Source organism: Triturus cristatus, chromosome 4_2 (assembly GCF_964204655.1).
Source record: "Triturus cristatus chromosome 4_2, aTriCri1.1, whole genome shotgun sequence".
In the NCBI taxonomy this organism is placed as follows: Eukaryota; Metazoa; Chordata; class Amphibia; order Caudata; family Salamandridae; genus Triturus; species Triturus cristatus.
Genome location: NC_140586.1, coordinates 227,480,136 through 227,502,357, shown reverse-complemented (window position 1 = coordinate 227,502,357; position 22,222 = coordinate 227,480,136). Strand labels below are relative to the sequence as shown.

Sequence of the window (22,222 nt, the reverse complement as noted above, 5' to 3'; positions counted from 1 at the left end):
ATAAAAGAATAGAGGGGCCGGTTGGGGAGGGACGGGGGGGTGGGTGGGGGTGCTGCAAACATGCTCCTTCGCATGTTAATTCCAATAGAAAACTTACCAATACAGAAAAAAATTGCTTAACAGAATTACACCAACTTTGGCAAACAAGACTTTACTCAGAAAGCGTGCTTTTTGTGAATTGGTGTACATATATTCAGCTTTTTGAGAAATAGTGATTAAAGAAGGACTCAGGTTGAGCATGATGGGGTTAAAAAGTAAGGTATATCAGAATCTGTGGCTAGATAATGAATTGTTGAATTGAATTGGCCTTGCATCTCTTCAAAGAATATTTACTCCTCCTCTTCTTCCTGTGGTTCTGGAGTTGGTTGGGGTTCCAGCTCTACCACTTCATGTTCCCTCTCTGTCTGAGGTTTCAGAGAGATTCTGAATTCCATCAGGGATGTGTAAAAAAAAAAACCTTTTCTCCTTATCAGCTCCTCCATTTCAGCCTAGAGTCTCAGTCTTTTCCTTTTGGCGTCAAGTTTTTTTTTTTGGCTGATGCCGAGCATCGAAGCCTTTCTATTCGGGTCAGAGCCTTCCTTACCTCAAAGCTCTTTTTCCCTTCCGTGCTCTTGATCAGTTTTAGACATTGAGGCTTGTTCCGAGGTTAGACCACCAATGGTATCTTTCAAATTCAACTCGTGGGGTTTCTTATGTTTCAGCTTTTCCTCGATCACTGGTGGTTTTGGTGTTGGGCAGCCTTTTGTTTCCACTCCAAGAGTCTAAGTTCAATGCCAGAGCATCCACGTTACCATGTGTTTTTTCTGTTCTTTCCTAAACAATTCTTGCAGTCTCACTGACTTTTTCCCCTTGTGCCAATTCTGTGTCCTCTGAATTCTCCAACGAGCGACCTAGCTCTTGCAAGGATGGATTCAAGTATGCCGGGGTGTAGTGTGCCCACCTTTGTTTCTCTCTTGCTTACAGTGTCTTGGGCTCAAACTCTCCACACATGGTAAAACCCTCTTGGTCACAGTCTTTCACGGGACAAGGTTTGAAGACCTCGTGTGCGTCCTTCTGGGCATACCTACAGTGGCACACTGGGCAGAAACTAAAGGGAGGATGCTCCATCACCCTACCTTCATTCTTCAACTCTTTTGGTCGATGCTTATTTCGACAATTTTGTCAGTGGAGAACAGTTCATGTTCTTTTGGTACTCTGCTGTTTTTTTCGCCAAAAACAGTGAAAAGTTGTAGTCTCCTTTAAAAATTTTCAAGTTCTTGCTCTGCTTGCAGATCCAATGGTGGATAAAACAATCAGATGATGGCAATCAAATGAAGAAGCTTCGGGGGCTGGCGTCTTAAGTCATGAAGAAATGGCCTAGGACACCAAGTGATCTACACTGCCCAGCAGAGCAAAAATGAAACAAAAAACGGCACTTAAAGACGGAAGAATTAAGGACCCAATAACTAGATGGTGGAATAACTCACAGCATGTAAATCTACAAAAGATTCCCGCTTTAAAAACTTGTTTTCAACTTGCCGTTGACGGTGGCACAGTCCAGTTTGACAGCTCTGCAGGCTATAGCAGACTGCCTCATATTGTGCCAGTCCCAACAAAGAAGATAAAGCAGAGGGTGAGATCAAAAACAAAGACATTCTCTTAAACAAAGAAAGTAAGGTGGTACAATTGCCATCTATTTTTTGACAGGTATTTCTGATGTAGGAGTAGTTGCTCTTTTGTTAAAAGCATGCTTCCTTAGGGTAGCTGGCTCATCAGATGGTAGACAAAACTTTTGACGCCAGATACCGGCATCAGTGACAGACCTGGACATTGCAAACAAAAAGGCAAGGTCAGAGGCTCTTCTTACTCACGTCAGGAGTCAGAAGAGATTACTTACCAAATAATTCCAATGGTGGCTTTATTTGAAATGTCTGTCACAAGGCGAGTTAGTGTTGATTTTACGTCCTCAATAAGTACCTGAACCAGCCTCCTGTCTCTGTCCTTCAATGTTTTCTTAAAGTATTTGCCAATAATATCACCTTTTATGGATTCATGGTCAGGACGTACGCAAATAAAGCACTTTGTGTGTTTAGCCTCTTAATAATGTCTGTGATGGCAACTGCTTTCTTGTTAAAATTTGAATTCAATGGTAAAGCTTTTTTTAATCAAAAACTGGAGCAAAGATCCTGAATATTCTCCCACACTAACATGCAATAGCAAAATCTGGCAGTTGGAGCATCTGTCTGGGTAGAGGACCAGAGTGCCTATCCACCGGATTGTTTAGAATTTGGGTCATAAAAGGAGGTGGATAAGCCATGTGTTCTAAGGCCGTTTTAAATGTCATTGATCTGCTTTTTTAGGATCGGATTCATAATACTGTATACCGAGGATTCCCAGAATGACAACAAGGAATATTCATGCATGTGAATCTATGAAAGATCAATTGGTGGATAACTGAAAGCAAGGAGAAGGAAGAAGAAAGGCTCCTCTGGTGCTATTGGAGGCACTGACGTTGAATGAAGTGTTAAATCAAAAGGCAGAGGTGAGACAGAGGCAGCAAGAAATACTGAGGGGGAAGAAACCGGTTACAAAGGCTTGGCAACGTATATTTTAAAGCGCCTGGAAAATCAACTAGCACCTTTAGGTAGCTGTTCAAAAATGAATAATACCATATGAATAATGCCTGGGGAAGAGATAGGTCACTTCATCCTTGGAGTCCCACTGAACATGGTGTATGTTAAGGTTGTGAGGATTAACTGCGCAAGGGTGCTCTTGCCCATACTTATTGTCTGAGTCAATTGGTAGAAGATTACCAATGTCAGAACACTGCCATCGTTCTAACTGAATTCTCCCTCATCGCTAGATGAAGGATCATTGAAGCAATATGAAGAAATTAGTTACTTACCTGTAACTCCAGTTCGACAAATTGGTCTCTTTTATAGATGCACATGCTTGAATCATTCCCCATCATCAGCATGGGAATACCCGGTACTTTAAAATAGCAGTACACAATGTAAAAATATACAACATATAGTGTATGATGCAAAAAGGTCATAGGCTTGAAGCAACACAGTATGTTTAATGTGGCTAGATGATGAAATGTTGAATTGAATTGGCCTTGTACCTCTTCAAAGAATATTAACTCCTCCTCTTCTTCCTGTGGTTCTGGAGTTGGTTGGGGTTCCAGCTCTACCACTTCATGTTCCCTCTCTGTCTGAGGTTTCAGAGAGATTCTGAATTCCAGCAGGGATATGTGAAAAAAAAAAAACTTTTTCTCCTTATCAGCTCCTCCATTTCAGCCTAGAGTCTCAGTCTTTTCCTTTTGGCTACAAGAAAGCGGGAAGCAGGCTCACCCTTAATGAAACTGGTTTCTCAAGACCGCCTGTCCCACAGCTGCATCAGCCTGTGCGTCCACGACTAGGCAGTGATGCTTTGTGAACGTATGTCTGTTCCTCCAGGTGGATGCAGGATGCACCGCAAATGTCCTTCAAGGGCACCCCAGCACAGAGTGCCGCAGTTGATGCCATGCCCTTGGTGAAGTGTGCTTTCACTTCCCCGTGGACAGGACGGCTGGCCTTGGCATGACAAAGTAGGCTGAAATCCAGCAGGCTATGTTATACACAACATAAGGCAAAGAGGGGCAACAGAACAACAATTAAGCAGTCAAAATATTTTTTTCTTGAGTCTTCAGTAAAGAGAGTTCTTCTTTTAATGGTTTCAATCAAGTGCACATGCAGCCAACACATCTCTCTCACCAGGGCTTCATCAGGGCAATATGAGCAACACCAAAAGGTATGGTGGGGTGCCTGATGCCACTTCAAGGGATTTATTCCACTCTAGATAAAGTCTTGGGGTTTAAATATGCAGGTTCAGGTGGGAACAAAACATGAACGTCATCCAGTAGCGTAATGTATTACGCGGTCGTGTAAAATGGACTCTCATAAAAGTCAATTACTCCCTCCACAGTAAACCAGCGAGTAGGGTAAAGTGCTAGTGGCCGGGGGAGTATGTAGGACAACGTGGCGAACAGACTGAAGAATAATCAGTCAGCAAGAAGTTCACGTTCGGACGCCGGTGTTTGGACAGGGATCGACATTTTCTTGGATGACTAAAAAACACTTAAAGCTGGCCTTATATGTGTATGTCCTTTGTCTTGTCTAGATTAAAATCTGACACATATCCGTAAGTTCAAAGAATATGATTAGCTTTCTGCATTTGTAGATGGGTTTGGACAGAAAGATCTAAGAATGACAGGCTCCTTTAGGTGAAAATCTGTTGGAACCTTTGCAATAAATTTAGGCTTGGTTCTGAAAACCACCCTGTCCTTCAGGAACCGAAGAAAAGGTTCCCTGATGGTGAATGCTTGAATCCCCCCTACTCTCCAGGCAGATGTGAGAGACGTCTTACAAGAACACACATTTTAAATTTGCTTCATGTATCGGTTCAAAAGGAGGTAACATCAATTGACTGAGGGCTGTATTAGGTGCCCGTGGAACCAAAGGATGACGAAGTGGTGAAAAAATCTCTGAAGAGACCTCTTATGAATTGTTTAATGATCCTTTGGGGAGTAGATGCTGAACTGTCAGTCCTTCTAAATCTGGATATCGCAGCCAGACGGACCCTGATTAAAGAATATCTGAGACTACTTTTGGCCAGCTTAACAAATATGGCAGAATCTGAAAAGGCTTCATTTTAAGTGGATGATGACCATTATTACTGCACCAGACACAGAAACGCTACCACTAAGCGTTGTACGTCTTATTGGTAGCTGGAGCACGAGCCTGTGCCAGAATCCGTTTAGACTATTGAGGAAGATCCAGATGGTCAAATTATAGGTTGTCAGGTACTTTATGTTCCCGGGTTAGGCCCATGTAGCGAAACTGCTCATTTCTTATATTGTCCTCTTTTTCACAATAACATTTCTGTTGTGAATATTTGCACATATTTGCATGCACGACAATGTTGGATTAATTTCTCTGACACCACTTTGTTTACACATCTATCTTTGCACAACATTATCACGCTGCCTCAAACATCATGTACAAGTCCTCCTTGGGCACTATGTACAAATGTCGTTCTACCTTCATCCATGGGCGATAGAGCTATCTACATATCCATAACATCGCTAATCTACAACGTACATCGCAAGGCTGCTTTCAATTATAAACATGAGTATCCCGCTAGATTAGCGGAGGAGGCACTACAGTGGACAGCGAGGGCCCCTGGATGCTGAGACTTCACCATGCAGTGGTCTGAAATCTCATGAGGGGTGTCCAGTTCATGACCAGGACGGGGTCCTTCATTCTCTCCCGCCAGGTAATGGGGTTGCATCGTCCCTAGGGAGATTCTTGGCCCTACACCTGCATACACTCTAGGCACATGCAGAGTAGAGTTTGCATAGTAGGAGTATGCCAGATTACTGCCTTGTTTATATGCCTGCATATATACACTGTTTTAGCATAATGGTAGAGCTGTACCCATTTACTCTTTTGGTGCTCATAATCACTTTCATCTGCTTCTGTCCCCTGATTGTCGCAGCACATGTATTCGATACAAGAAAAACAATGGTTCAATAAATATACTGAAAAGTCCCACTGTGTATTCTGTACATTTCTCTGAGCACACGTAAGCACAAGTGACTGAGCAAAATGTTCGGATCAGTTTCCACGATCCCTAAGGGGTCAGGGTTGTCATGTTCAGTGGTTGCCAGAAACCATTCGCTCCCTGTTAAGGTTAGGGCGGATTTACGGTGGCACTGTGTGCTATCTGGTCTATAGGCCAACACATCCTGCGGGGGTGACCGGAATCAGTCTAGGCACCTCACCCAAAGTTTGTTGTCCAAACAAATGTGCAGGTCCTACGGATTAGTGGGAACTACGCGACAGTACTATGCTGACAAGTTCAGAGACTTGGGAAACCGCAGTAGCTCACTGTACCACTGCTGTGGAGGCCAGGTTGGAGCAACAAGGATAAGAGTGCAATGGTCTATCTTCACTCTCTTCAAAACCCTGGGGCTCAGGGGAAAAGGCGTAAGGAAATATCTTGGACCAACGGATCGAAAAAGTATTGTCTATTGTTCCTGGATACCAGAACCTGCTTGTGAAGCATGGGTATTTTCTGTCGTTTTAAGTGGCAAACAGATCAATTGTGGGGTGACCCCACTGATTGAAGAAGTAATCCACCTGTTTCTGTTCAAGTTCCCACTTGTGACAATCTGTCATTTGCTAGTTGAGTGCATCCGTCTGATTGTTCTGGCACCCTAGTAGATGTTCCACAGCAATATCTATCCTGTGAGAAATGGCCCAGTTCCACAGCAGTTCAGCTTCTTCTGAAAGGATCCTGGACCGTGTTCCTCCTTGCTTGGGTATACAGAACATGGATGTTGTGTTGTCGGTTTTGACTAGGACCAGCTGACCTGCCAATCTGGGAAGACTCGAGTCTTATGGCACAGAGTTCCAACACATTGATGTGGAGCCTTGTTACCAAAGGCCTCTTAAAGGTCTTACTGGTAGGCTCCTCATTTGCCCATGGAGGCATCCATGGTGAATAGCCTTTCTGTTATTGGTAGGAAAGAGACCTGCAGTTAGATTATCTGGAATTCTCCATCAGACCAGAGCTTGTTTCAAGCACCTTGTGATGCAGACCATATCTTCCCATGAACCTTCCACCTCCCTCTATTGCGAATCCAGCTTTTGCTGAACAGGTCTCATCCGAAGCCTGCAAAACAGAACAAGACCAATACATGATGTCATCATACCTATGAGGGACTTGTATTGCCTCACGTTGATGTTGAGCAATAGTCTTTGACACTGTAACTTTCTTATTGTTTCTGTTGATTGCAAAATAATTTTGCCAATAGAGTGTCTAGTATCGCTACCAGAAATGGGATCTTTGTTTGGGGCACAAACAAAGATTTCTCCTTGTTCAAAGCGAGGCCTAGCCTCCGGAAGAGATTGATGCAAACTGTCTTAGAAGCTCTTGCTTTTTCTCTGTGTGGCGCTTTGACTAACCAGTTGCCCAGGTATAAGATGGCCTGGTGACCCTCTCTGCTGATAAAAGCTGCAACTGGAGCTTGACATTTGGTGAAAATGCTCGATGCCGATTTGAACCCAAAAGTGAGTGCCTTGAACTGGTAGCCCTGACCCGCTACTGAGAAACGAAGGTACATCCTGTGTTTTCGGTGAATGGGTATGTGGAAGTAAGCATCCAAAAGGTCAAGGGAGGTTCAAAAAATCACCTTCCTGATTCATCAGGCAGACGTCTTGCAGCGTAAGCATCAGAAATGACAGTTTCTTTATAAACTTGTTCAGCACTCCGAGGTCTAGCAAAGGCCTCCTTAAACTATTTTTTTCCTATTATGAAGAACCTGAAATAGAAGCATTGATTCCTTTGTGACTTGACGACTTTCTATGGCTCTCTTGAAAAGGAGCATGAGAATTTCCATTTGCAGCTCCACCAAATGAAAGGCAAATGCTACTTACCAGTATGCATCTGTTCTTGGCATGTAGAGCTGCAGATCTACACACTGTGCATAGATCACCATCTGGTGTTGGTCCCGGATGTTGCAGTTGTTTTTCTCTTGGAAAGTCTTTGGAAGTCACGAGGTATGTGACTCCTCCTTTGGATCGTATTGCGCATGGGCTTCGGCTCCATCCTCCGATTGTTTTTTTTCCGCTATCGGGCTCGGATGGGTTCTTCGCGCTCCGGTTCCGAACCGCTTCTAGTTACAGTTCTTCTCATCGGCGCGCAATCCTTCCCTTCCGCGGTATTGTTCTCTATCGCGATCTCCCCACTCGAAGTGACTCATCGAGAAACTTCGATTCCAGGCGTCGACGCAGCTCCGTTCCTGGCTCATGGAAAGGACTCCATTTAAGAAGTGTCCTCGATGTGGATCTAAATTTCCCCACACCGATCTCCATGAGGTGTGCAACCTCTGCCTCTCCCCAGAACACGAGGCTCGAGACTGTCCGGCGTGCAAATCCTTCCGGTCCAAAAAGACAATTCGAGACTGAACAGCGAGGAGAACCATGGCACACGGGTCGACTGCAATCCCCGACGACATCTTCGGAGAAGGCGCCGATGTTCCCCAGGAACAGCACACCGAAGAGGGCCTCGTCAGCGCCTCCGAAGCAGACGACTCAGATGTCGAGGACATCACTCCGGCACAGAGGGGCGTGAGTACTACTATCGGTCCCCACCCTCGACGGCATCGAAAAAGGCTTCGGTCACACCTTCGCCCTCGGGCCTAGGCACGACCAAAGACACTGCTTCACATACCTTGCTTTCGGGCCCAGTTAAGAAGCCCATCAAGCCTTCTGGCAGCTCGGGCTCGAGCCAGCCTCCCGTCGGTGCCGAGAAACACTCCGCACCTAAAAAGAAAATGGCTTCCTCCACACAGAAACACTCGGCGCCGAAGACACCCACTAGCTCCTCGGTACCGACGCCATCTTCGGAACTGAGCAAAAAAGCCAAAGTAATCGACACCCACACCTCGAAGCCGAAAGCCATCTCGGAACCGAGGAAACAACCGGACATGTCTAAACCACACATTAAAAAAACGAACTGATGATTCCAAGACTAAAAAACCACCGACTCCGACCCCTTCGGCGCCGGCGGATCGACCGCTCACAGAGGAACTGTTTCGGCACGATCCACTCCAAAAAACTCTTACTAAAGGTTAATTCTCCTTACTTTAGAACAGCTCTCACCATGTCCCTCTTATCCTCAGGGATAATACCTGGTAATGGAGCTATGTCATGCCACATCTGATGATCATAACAACCTAGAATCACCAGGCCATTGGCTATCTTAATTGATGTTGCTGCCTTAGAAGAAAATCTCCGACCCCGATTGTCAATACGTTTGCTATCCTTGTTTGGCGGAATCTGGGACATATCTCACATTTAATTGCGTTTGGCTATAAGCTGTCAACAATTTACAAGAATTTAGTTTTTATTGGTTACGGAACTCCTACGGAGGTCCAGATAAATACACTACCACAATAAAAAAACATACTTTAAATACTTTTTTTCCCTTTTCTTTTTTTCAAACACTGAAGTAAATCAAAAACTGAGGAAAGAGAGAAAAACATACCTTGTAAAGGATAACAAATTCTACATGTCCAACCAGCAAACATTACAGCACACAAACCAAACTCCCCAAGAATTTCCTAATAAATGGCCAGAAATGTTTTTAAAAATTGAAATATCCCATGGCAACCAGTTTGTGAAAAGTTTAATCTGAGGGGAGACTTCACACTCCCAGACATTGATATTGAAGCCCAAACAAGGGGCTGGGGAGCCCCGCTCGATCATGCGGTGAAGGACGGTTATCCAATGAGTAGATTTAGATAGAAGAACACTCCTATTGTAAGCTCTTCCCTTGAACGTCTCTCTTTACCTCTTTTATATTGTAGTACAAGTCATTTGAATGGTAATTCTCTGGAGTTTGTTTATGAAGCTGATCATGTTCATGATGTATTCCTGCTTTGTTTACAACCGAAGCTGGGTAATGAGAGGGATGGCGTGCCTTCGGAATATTTTACCTGTATTGAAAGACTATTAAGTTCCATTTTGTCTTTACTGGAGAAATCGGTTTTAAGCTCAGATCATATGCTGGCTGTAAGCTGTCAATGAGGCATAATCACTAGCTTCTTCTTTATCGGACTGCAATAACTGCACTGGAGGTACATTCATCACCCTTAAAGGTGAAAAAACATCTCCTGCAATGTTTTTTGATTGTGTGGATCCCAATGGTTCTGCAGTCCACGGTATACCCTTCGCCCTCGACAGCATGGTCGTCGCCCTCAACATCATGGTTGTCATCCAAGATGGTATGGTGTTGACGACGGTAAGGTCATTGGCATCAATGGCATGGTTGTCAAAGGCATTGTCTTCACTATTAACGGCATGCTCAACGTCAACGTTGCCTTCATTCACTGAATGCTCGACATCGACAGTTTGACCAGAACGATGAAGCCAAAGACCTTGCCATCAACTGTCTCGATGTCGACAAGAATTCCGGTGAAGATTTTCTTTTCTGCCACAGGTCTCTACAGTGCTTAGACTTGGGTTTGTCAGCAGAGGAGGTGACTGCAAGCACTATAGCAAACAAATCAAGATCAGGAAACTGAACAAGTCTCCTCTTGTGGGCTGCCTTAACGAAAGTGCTTGGAGGAGCACTTCAAGGAATATTCATTTGAAGAGGAGGCAACTCTTTCAGAAGGAGAAACATTCTCTTTATTAATCAGAAACAATTCCACACTCCTTTGTCTGTCCTTAAGAGTCTTAGTGGAGAAAGACTTACAAATCTTGCAATCTGCTTACTTATGTTTAGGATAAAGACAATAACTACACTGAGAATGTGGGTCATCAGTGTAAATTTCTTGCTGACACGAGGTAAAGAGGTGTTAAAAAGGGATCTCTTCTCCTTGGCAGCCATGGTAACAGGTACTTGTCAGACCAAAGATCTCCCTGGTACATAAATTGAAACAATCTTTCCCCAAAAATGACTCGCAGTACAGTAAAACTGAAGAAAGGGCTGGTTCAAATCCAGAGCAGATAAAATGGAAACAATTTCAGGTTCACAGCAAGGTTAGAGCAGAGCTCAGACAGGTACTCGCTCACACACGATGCACAGTAGAAATCTCAGCTATAATGGCCTCTAGGGGGAGTAAGGGTTTGGGCTTCCAACTCACTGGCTGAAGTCTGGGGTCTTGCAAATGAGGTGGATATTTTACTAAACATACTGTGTTGTTTCAGGCATGTGGCGTGTTTGCATTATGTACTATATGTTGCATATTTTTACACTGTATACTGCTATTTTAATGTACCGGGATTCCCTGCCTGACAATAGGGATTATTCAAGCATGTGAATATATAAAAGATCCAATGTTGGAGAAGGGTCGCTGTCATATTGAGAATGAGCTAAATCATTGACAGCAAAGATCCACTTTGAATACAAGCTGTACATCAGAAAAAGCAGTCTTTGACAGAATTGCAGTCACCCCATCAAATATTGTGAAACCAGCAACAAAAAGGTAAACGACACAAATGACGAATGGCTGGATGACAAAAGGGTCGCCAACAACTTGGAATTAAAAGATGAGGTTTGCAGGCTATTGAAAAGTATTGTTTGGAGCTGTAAGAAACAACTAGCACAGCTGTCAAGGTAGAATCAACAGGCCTGGAAATCTTGGTATTCTCAAGAGATTCACCACAAGAGCTAGATATCTGTATCTAAACAGTAGACAGAGGGTTTTAAGGTGAGTCGCAAGAGATTCAGAGAAAGAGGCTCTGACCAGTCCTAATTTATGCTTCTTCCCTTTGGCAGATGGTGGAGATGCACTCTTGACAACCCAGTGCCCAGAGTCCATTTTCAATTCTTCAAGAAGTCTTTTTTCCCTGTCATTAAAGGCTTCTGAGCTGAACGATTGACAAATGTCACATTTCTAAGTCAAAAGGCCAGATCTGTAAAAGCAATAAATGCATTTCTTGTGAGGATTTTCCACACAGATGAATTGGGCTCTACATGAAGCATGTGGCCTGAAGATGAGTCACCCAACAGGAGTTCTCCGAGCTTATTTATTCGATTTATAAGGCGCGACAGCTACCCAAAAAGGGTTAAGCTTAGCCACCCAGGTGAAAAAAAGGGTCAAACTGCAAGGAGTGGAAAGGGTCCCAGAGAAAGACTAACCACCAGGTTGAATGAAAAAAGATTTTAGACGATACAGCAGACTTCTAAATGTTCTCTGTTGTAAGCTCGACATGTAGTATAAAAAAAAAAAAGAAATCGAACAGTTGGTGCCTCTGTGGTACTTGGAGCTCTGAGTCTCTCCAACTTGCTTGTCAGAGCTCGAGGTGGATAGATTACCTTATAGTTCATGGTAATTTAAATGTATGTATTCACCGCTATGTTAACATGGAGTACTGAAGGCTTCCAGTCTGACAACTGGGAATACGCCAATTCTGGATAACAGGCAACTCTAGCAATACCATAAACCTGTGATGGCCTCGATTTCCTAACAGTTTAGACCAGCACACAGGATAGCATAATTTCCAAGCCATTAAGTTAGGAGAGCATAATTCCACACACGTCTGCAACTATGTTTTCTTAGTATACCATTCTTTACTGTTTATGAGATGCACATAAGATCTTTGAAAACATTTATATACAGTAATTTTAGGGGCGATATGTGCTTATTATTCAACAACATTCAGCTTATAACACATCACAGCACCAGGTTAAACCAGGAGCTTGCAACATAGCAAAACACTTTAAAAAAAAAAAAACAGACATCAATGACTTTGTGAAGGGTCACAGTAGGAACATGATCATTCCATGATGTTTCAGTGGTAATGAGCACTGGTCGTATGAGAAATCAGATGATAAGGAGTTATGCAAAGCAATAAATAGGGTCAAGGCTGGAGGCTACTGAATCTCTGAAGCCCCAATGGGTCAGGACAGTAACACCTCCCCGATATGCTCAAAACAATGACACAGTAACACTGGATTTCTGACAGGAACAAGCGGTGGAGGATGCAGGCACAAGAAGGGTGCAAATACAAGAAGATGGATGTGCAGGCAGGAAAGACATATGAGATGAAAGCAGGTAGAACAGCCTCAGAAACAGGAAGCAGCACCTACCGTATGAACCGCCGTATGATGGAACTGGAGCTGCACAGGCAGAGACGAGAGGCAGGTAGAAAAAAACAGTAAAGGAAGAAAAATATTAGGAGGAAAGAGTAGGAAAGCTTAAGAGAAAGAAAGGAACAAAGAAGCTCGACAAGAGGGTTTAAAAAGGAGATAAGAGAAAAATAAGTGAAAAGAGAGGTAAGGTGGATAGGGAAGAACCAGAGATGCCCAAGAGCAAGATGAAAGCAAGAGCAAACTAAGATTGAAAGGCAGATAAAGAGAGAGAGATAAGAAACACTGCAGAGATGTATATCAACTCTTTGCCATTGGTGACGGTTGTCCCTGTTAAATGTGGCTTACAGAACCACAGGAAGTGAATGCATAATAAATTACTGATCTACATTCAGCTGTTTCACCTCTCCCTATTTCCAGTTTCACTTCAGTTAATTCCTGCTTCACTTATTCTAACTCCAACATCTCCAGCACTCCACATTTTCCCCTCTGTACTACTCTCTCCTCAGTTCTTCCACATTCTCCTTTTGACTTCCGCCCCCGATTAACCACCACTATCCTCAGCAATTCCTGCTCTCCCATCCACCTATATCATATACCTGTTGTTTTCCACCAAGTCCAATTTTCCATCCTTAGCTCTCACTGTCCCTCTCGGGTAAGCAGGTTTTGAGAGAGTCAACTAATATAGTATATGCTACAGCACCCAAACCATCTTGCTCTTCTTCACAATCTTCACTTTTCGAAAGCAATTTTTTTCTCCCCCTTAGTTGATCTTATGTTCAATCGATCTTACTCGCGTATCCTCTGCTCCTAACTACAGCAGATACTGCTCTCTACCTCTCCCTCTCCTAGAAACAGATTAAATATCTTTTCCCCATTCCTCTGTCCGTTATTTTTACCTAGCCAACATGCAGTTCTTGCCCTCATCTCTGCCACGCTCTAGCCCCTGCACATTTCTAACTTTAGTTTCTTCACAATCTGTGCTACCTTATCTGCAGTTTTAATCCATTAGTTTCCTCTCATCAAACGTTATTGTTGCCTTTCATGTATCTTCTTACAAATATCATGCTGCTTTCATTATCTTCTTACAAACACTCTACTCAGCATTTTTCGCTGTCCTGCATCAATGTTTCTCTGCTCTTCATTACCCCATTTCTCTCAGCATTTCCATGCTTTCTCCTTTTCACAAAACTATTATCGCTCTTTGCTAAGTAGCTCCTTCTCTTCCTTCTGCCCCTCTGTCCCACGCATCTTTAGTTCCACTGCTCCCTTTCCTCAGAACTGCTGACTTACTCTGTTTTGTCTCCATTCTATCCTCATCAAATCTTGTTCTCCCACCTTTACACACTACTCCTGAGAAGTTTCGCCTCAGTTTTCCCCACAGTAACCCTCAGCAGATCAAATACTGTTAACATTCCTTAACCCTTCTCTGCCTTTATGCCCCACTCATAAGTTTGTTTGTTTGCTTTCTATTCCCTCTTTTTTCTTGGCTGTTTCCATTTCCCTGCTGTCTCTAGGATCTAGCCATGTCTTAAAACCATTTTCAGAATGTGTTTGTTGAGAGCCTCAAGAGAAGCAGCCTTCTTACGATTGTAGTTGCCAAGTTGCTTTACTTCATTTGGGACTCCTAGGCAGCCCTACTTTTTTAGCCACTGTCACTTTGCCTCCATTTTTTAAGCCCTTACTTACAACTGTAAACATGAAACGTATATTCCATAATTATGATAACTTCAGGGAGCCACAGATGGCTGGGGTACGTGACACACAGGTGGAAGCGAGGAGTCCTTACTGCACACTCACAAACTTACCATGAACATCCAGCATCTTTTCTGCGTAGACCTTGTAGGTGAAAGCATGACGCAGGGCAAGAGCTGCAAAGAACATCTCCACGCAGATGATGAAGTTTTGGTACCCAGCAGCTACAGTGCCTTCCCCCACGGACACCTCTGCTGAGTGGATCTTGGGTATTGCCCCACACTTCTCTAGGATAGCTAGAAGCATGCCTGAGGAGAGAAAGAGGAGGGTGATAGGACGATGGGTGGGATGAATACAAAAAGGGATAGGATGCGAAAGGTGAGGGATGGGAGAGTTAATAAATAGATGAGTATTTGTGAGAGGAGGCACAAGAGTGAGATGGTGAAAATGAGGAGGAAAGATGAAAGGTGAAAGAAAATGGAATGAAAAAGAAGACAAGAACAAAAGAAGGGCAGTGAGGATAAGATCAAAGGCAGAGAGGAGGAAAATAATCCTGACAAATAATGGTGAGAGGAGTAAGGTGGAAGAAGATGAAACGAGGATGGCTTAGATGGAGAGGGGCAGGAAAAAGAAAGGAGAGAGGACAAGAGAGAATTAAGGGTAGGTTTGAGGAAGGGTAAATTTGCAATGGGGGAGGGGTGAGAAGAATGAAATGTAGGTTTGAGAAGAAACAGGAAATACGAAGGGCAGGAAGAGGAAGCAGGAGAGAGTAAGTAAGAGGGAGGGAAGAGGAGATGACAAATCAGAGTTTGTCCTCAGCCACAGTGATATTCCAAGCAATCTGGGATACTTGTGTCTCCCTTGAAGATAAAATCGGAAAGGTTGACTGGGAAGTCTTGCTGCCTTAACAAGATGTTCCCATAGTAATGGATCATGTAGCAGAGGGTCATGTTTCAGTGGTAGAAGACTCATTCCACACATTACAAAGCACTGTAACTCGTCTTCTAAGCCATCCAAAAACCAGGAGAAAATTGTGGAAGATGAGGATGTGAGGTTGCAGTAAAACATCTGGGTCCGGAGCATACCAGAGGAAGTGGATGCTACACAGCAGCCGAGCTTACAACAAAGGTTTGCTCCTTTTTCTATCTGGGAAGCAGATCATTACGTTGGCTGTAAGGGTACTGCGTCGCTGTGGATTTCAAAGACTCATCTCAGGAGAATTCCTAGGTTCTTTATAGCGAACAAATAAAATGCTTCAAAGATCTTTTCAATGGCAAAGGTCACTTTTTTGATACACCTGAGGATGCCTAGGAGTAGGTGAAGGACAAAGGCCATTGTCGATCAGTGGTGCAACCAAACGCAACACATAACTGGTGACCTTGTCCTGACAGTGGGACCCAGAAAAAAAAAATGCTGCTGGAACTGCAACTGATAGAAAACGAAGATATAAGGATATCCTGAACTTTCCTCTTTGGACATTAGATTTTATACGTTTTCATGGTCTCATGTTTTGAGTGTGAGCACTGGGATTTGTTATTGTAAACTATATGTATGTTTCAGTGATGTATGTCTTATGGGCAGCTGATATATATATATATATATATATATAATCTACTGGCGGTCGCCAGTAGATAGTTAAAGTTAGGATCGTGTTTCCATAGGAAATCCGCAACATTCTATTTGGAATAACTTTGGCGCCGATTGACGAATCCTCGCAAAATTTTCAAAATAGGTGGGGCGCTCCGCTCCACTCCTTCCCTGAAAGTCTCGGGGGGATTTGTCAAGCGGGGGCTGAGAAAAAGGGGGGGGTCCAAAAACGCATTTTCCCCATGCATTTTTCTATAGGACCTTTAGTCCAAGCTACAGCCCGAACGGCTGAACAGAATTACTTGAAATTTGGCAGAGAGGTAGTCCTCAGGTCAGGGATGTGCCTTTTGCAGGTCTGGTGTAAATCTGTTCAGTATTTCCTGAGAAAATAGCATTTAAAAGCATATATATATATATATATATATATATATATCTATAAGCGCGCACCGTGCGCGTACGGTAAAACTTACCGTACGCGCACGCTGCCGTGCGCGATTCTGATTGGTTGTTAGATCTTAGTAAACATTCGAATCGGCCGAAACCAGGATGTGTCGGCCGCCATTTTGTCTCTCGCAGTCTGAGGGGGTGAAAAACAAAGGTGGAGAACGTGAAAAGGGGGCAGGGTGGACAGTTCCTGACCCCCTAGCCTTTGTCAGGGGGTCCCAGAAGGACCCCCAAGTGCCAAAATTTCCGTTAATTTTTTTGCGAAAAATCGCGGAGTACGCGTAGCGTGCGCGTACGGTTGAAACTGAAAAATTCGCGCACCGCGCGCCCAAAGCGCGCGCACGGTGCACGAAGTGCACCGTGCGCATACGGTACGTGCACGGAGAAAATCCTTAAAAAAATAAAATAAAATACATAACTTAGCATTTAAAAAAACGTACAAATTCACTGAAAAAACCATAGGTTTCACACATGTTATAGTTAGCTGGACATTTCACTCGTGAAAAACCATTGAAATTCCCCCGTTATAGTTAGTGCAGGCAACTATAACTCACGCGACCGCAATCGTCTGATGATGACGTCAGATATTACATCACTTATGACATATGTGTCTTTCTGAAAAAAAAATATTTGTAATATATGTATAGCTAAAAATTAATGGAAGAAGACATGGGTAAATAAGTGTGTAAATACAGTGATGTAATATCTGACGTCATCAGCAGAGGATTGCGGTCGCGTGAGTTATAGTTGCCTGCACTAACTATAACGGGGGAATTTCAATGGTTTTTCACGAGTGAAATGTCCAGCTAACTATAACATGTGTGAAACCTATGGTTTTTTAAGCGAATATATATATATATATATATATATATATACACACACACACACAACCACCAAATGCTGACCTATGAAGATAAATCAGCGGGACACATGCTCTGGGCACAAAAAAGGATTTATTCAGCAGTAAGCGGTTCCCTGCAGTCCGTGGAACAATAGTGGCAGACGCGTTTCTGGCCGGAATGGCCATCATCAGTGCCGGTCGCCGGTCCCACAGGCTTGATTGCTCGTGGACTTCAGAGACCACTCCCAAAGAAGTAGTGTGTGTATGTGTGTGTGTATATATATATATATATATATATATATATATATATATATATATATATATATATATATGCCACAAGGAATCGCCTCACAGGTTGCGCTGCATACACACGCCAGAGACGAACATGGACCCAGAAGTAGGTGCTCTTAGTTTTTTATTTAATCCATAACCTGCACCGCCGCCATGACGCGTTTCGACCTACTGGAGGCCTTGATCACATGACGCTAACGATAGAAGCCTGAATTTTTAAAGTGCAAGATAACGTGACATCATAACCATGAACATAGAAAACAGATTTTAACGTCGTTTTTCTGAAAACAAATGTCAACAATTTTCATGCCATTCCTGAACTTGTTATAATACATGTAAAATACATTGTAATCCCTAAAAAACAACGAAAAAAGGCCACAGAAAAAATACAAAGATAGATGAAAATATCTAAATCAATGAGAGCTTGAATGGGGGGCACCATGAAACCAAGGAGCACCTATAGCTAAGAAATAATTTCATGAATGTTTTTTACAATAATTTTTAATAGCTCATGTAGGAACCCCATATGGTTACACACCATAGGCGTAGGTATTTATCGCTTGAAAACCACGCCTTTCCTCATTATTTGGTTTGCGCGTGAACCCAGCCTGAATTAATAACTCGGTTTGTATCTGCTTAATTGAGTTGCTACCTATAACTGGTTCAATCCATTGCAACTCATATTAAACATTGCCCCACAAACAAAGAAGTTGGCCATTAAAATGCCTGAGACCTTTTAAGTGTAACTACATTCGAGAAAATGTTTGTGCTGCCGGTTTGAAACCACATCTAAGTGGTTAGTGAGGCAAAAGGAAGAGACAACAAAAAAAGGGAGTGATAACAATAATTGAAAATGAAAGAAAATAACAAAGGAAAAAACAATGCTGATCAACAGTTACATTGGATCCGAACTCTTGCGCGGAACAGGTGCTATTTAATGCTATGCAGATTACAAATGCAGGACAAATATGGAGTGTAGGTTGGATTTAGAGCCATGTAAAGAAGTCCTCACTGGCGTTTAACCCGTTAGGTACCTTGGAATCTAGCTCCAAAATGTACCGCGTCTCCAGTTTTCTGAGGATAGCTTCCCGATCCCCACCACGTCTAAGGGGAGGCACCGAATCGATGACAAAGTAGCTGAGATGTTCAAGATTGCTGTTATGTTTGTCACCAAAGTGTCTTGCTACAGGATAGGATGCGTCATGATTGGTAATAGCCCTCATGTGCTGGAGTATACGTTTGTGTGCCTGCAATTTGGTGCTGCCAATGTATTGCAGGCCACATGTACACTCCAGCACATAAACTACAAAGTCTGTCCTGCATGTAAGTTTTTTTAGTAATCTTACAGGGTGTGTTGGAGAACGGAGAAGAATAAGTAGTCGTGCTCCTGCCCAATGTGCAAGCCCTGCAAGAGGAACATTTAATGAATCCCTTGCTGGCTTGTAGCCAATTGCTTGTGTTACTGCTTAATTCGGGACTGCTCTTTACCAGCATATTGCTCATGGACCGAGCCTTCCGAAAAGTTAAGGCAGGGGCATTTGGAACATTGCTACCTATTACAGGGTCATGGCGAACGAGCGACCAATTTTTCTTGAAGATTTTACGCAAGTTGTGATGTAGGCGACTATAGGTTAAAATCAGTCTCGGTGAATCATCTTGAGTAGATACCAAACTAGAGGCATCATCAGAATTAGAATTGGTATTTCTGGTATTTAGGGTTAGGTCTCTGGCCATAGACCTAGTTAGAGCCATAGCCTTGTCAATCACTGCCGGGGAATAACCCCTTGCTAGGAACCTCAGTTTGCTCTGTTCCTGGGCGGATATACAATGCGCATCGGTGCTGCAAATGCATCTAATACGCAGCATCTCCCCGTAGGGGATGCTACGTATGAGATGTTCCGGATGATGGCTCTGAGCATGCAGCACAGTATTGCCCGCAGTTGCTTTGCGGAACAGCTTAGTGTGTAGATTACCCTCAAGAACAAAGACCTCTACATCTAGAAAGCTAACTTGAGTTTGGCTGATCTGGGCTGTAAACTGCAAATTGAGTCGGTTGACATTGATGGCCTGAATGAAGTCTAAGGCAGCTGCTCTTGACCCCTTCCAAACCACAAAAATGTCATCTATATAGCGAAGCCATGTAATGATGTTGTTAGACATGACCTCACTAAAATCAAATTTGAGGACTTGCTCTTCCCACATGCCCATGTGTAAACACGCGTAGCTCGGGGAAAAGCAAGCCCCCATTGCCACGCCTCTTAGTTGCTGGAACACTGTATTCTGAAATAAGAAATAGTTGTTATTTAGACAGATGTTAATCATGGCCAGAATCATTTTGCAGTGGTCCATCATATACATGGGCTCAGTCCTCAGAAAGTGTTCAACCGCTTTAATCCCATCCTGATGATGAATACTGGTGTACAAAGCGGTAACATCCAGGGTGATTAACCAGTATTTATCCTGCCACTCAATGTCATTGATCTTCCTCAAAAAGTCGTTAGTGTCTTGTATGTAGGATGGTAATCCCTTCACGTTCTTTTGTAGGAAAAAATCAACGTAGAGCGATGTTTTCTCCAAAATACTACACCTGGCCGAGATAATAGGCCTACCAGGGGGTTTAACTGTGTTCTTGTGTATTTTGGGAATGAGATAGAAAACCGGCATGATGGGATGATTAACTTTCAAGAATTTAAATTCCTCAGTGCTGAGAAGACCAGCGCTCTTCCACGCCAAAAGTTTGCTATAAAAATCGCCCCATGCGGCTTTAACCACCTTCCACTCGCTTCTCTTGTAGCACATCCTGTCATTTAGATGCAACAGGGCCTCCTCAACATACAACTTCCTCGGCCACAAGACAACGTTTCCTCCCTTATCCGATTGACGGACAATGACATTGTCATCACTTTGGATCTTTTTCATCAACTGTCCATAACCATGGTTCCAGTGTTGTTGAGTTTGCCGAGCACCTTTAACAGATTTGTGTAAAGATTTCAATTGGCAGGTAACCATTTCATTGTATGTTTCTATGTTGTCATGGACCATGATGGGGTTGAAAGTGGACTTTGGTTTAAACGGTGTTGTACCAGGTTTGTTGGTAATGGGAGCAACATCAACTTGTGAAAGATTGTCAACTCGGTCTTCTTATTGTAGCAATTGAAGATCACAAAGAAGATTGTAGTCACCCACAGTGCCTACTGGAGGACTGAAGGAAATAGCAGGTGTTTCACTTTGCGTTCTATTGGCTTTATCTTTGTTTAGTTAAAAAAACTTACGAAGTTTCAACTTCCGCATGAATTTATAAACGTCTATGCGTGTTTGCGCATAATTGAAGTTGTCTGCTGGACAAAAAGAGAGGCCGAGGGCAAGGATTTTCTCCTCATTGGTACTGAGTTGCATGTTGGTGAGGTTAATGACAGCGAGGGGTTTGGAAGCTGCGTTCACTGTTTGCGAGTCCATCGCTTCTGACCTCTTTTGCTGTTCTGCGGTCTTTGACCGCTGTTGGATCTTGCGGTGTTGCCTGTGTTCCCTTCGCTTGATGTTCTTTCTCCTGCCATTCTTGTATTTTGTGCACGTGGCCTTAAGGTCTGACGTCTGTCGTGCCGCAGGCAATCCACCTGTTGCGCCGGAGTAAGCCTTGTAAACCCCAATTCTTTGCTAGCAGAGGCTTGTTCATTTTCTGATTCACTGCCTGGAATTGAGCTGAGATCAGAAATAGAGGATGATGAATACGCCCCGGTCTTACTACCTGCCAATTGCGATGTTGTGGCAGACTGACAAACCTTCTGTTTCAGGGTGACAAACTTCTTGGCAAATGTGAATATTTGACCATTTTGATAGTCAATTTTGTCCCTCTGAAATTTAAAGGCCTTTCGTTTCTTGATGGACTCTTCTTCTTTGGCTAATCGGGTATGCATTTCATCGCGATATTTTTTCTCCAAATCAGAGGGACCCAGCTTGTTTATTTGCTCATTCAGCTCCTCGATGGTTATTTGGATTTTTAAACGATCGCTTTCAGCATACCTGACCAGAATTCTCAACAAGTTGGCAGAAGATTGTAAGTTGCACTCCGCCCAATCTATCAGCATCTGGGGATCCGGGTTCTCATAGCTGGGCGCCAGCATAATATGCAAACCCCGCGGTATGCGTCGAACTTCCAGATAGCGTGATAAAGAACGATGCTCCCACCATTTCGAGGTCTCAATTCGCATAGCCTTTTCTAACTTTTTGAATAATTCTTTAAAATCCGTATTGAGAGTCAGACTGAAGCCCTGGAGTCAGAGATGCTGATCATGGAGAATGGCTTTGTGGCCCCGCAGGACCACACCCTCCATCGTCTGCTGGAAGTGGCCAAATTGTATTATAAACTTGTCCGATTTATGGGTAGGCTAATGTGGATGGCGTAACTGCAATGCATAAGGCATGCGGGAAACAAAGCGGGCAGACAACTTTATTAGCTGGCTAACTGCGAAACTTCTTCAAGAGTGACACACATGGTGGATGGTCAGCGAGTGGCCGAGGCCCACACTATAGCAGTCACTTTTTTTGATCACTATAGGTGTCCATACGAGGTGTACCTGCCAACAGAGACAGAACTGTTCTCTATTCTATATTACAGGACTTATCCACCTGAACCCTTTGGAGACTGGTTCAGATGCTCAAGACCTACAATTGAAGTCTGAGGAGGTAGGGGAGGTGGGCATTGGGATGCCATCTCGGAAGACACTGGCCCAAATGTTTTTT

The 22,222-nt window shown here is 43.4% G+C and overlaps 1 protein-coding gene across 5 annotated transcripts in view; it reads right to left on the bottom strand.

Moving 5' to 3' along the window:
- Positions 1-22,222, bottom strand: part of TMEM184B (transmembrane protein 184B) — a 393,946-nt gene that overhangs the window by 11,012 nt on the left and 360,712 nt on the right. For 3 of the 5 annotated variants that reach the window (XM_085601314.1, XM_085601312.1, XM_085601315.1), the window contains exons 8-9: positions 14,433-14,627; positions 12,625-12,654 (exon numbers count right to left, since the gene is read on the bottom strand). In XM_085601314.1, the coding sequence (XP_085457440.1) occupies positions 12,625-12,654; positions 14,433-14,627 (225 nt within the window). The remainder of the gene's footprint in view (positions 1-12,624; positions 12,655-14,432; positions 14,628-22,222) is intronic. The other 2 variants (XM_085601316.1, XM_085601313.1) reach the window with 1 other exon arrangement.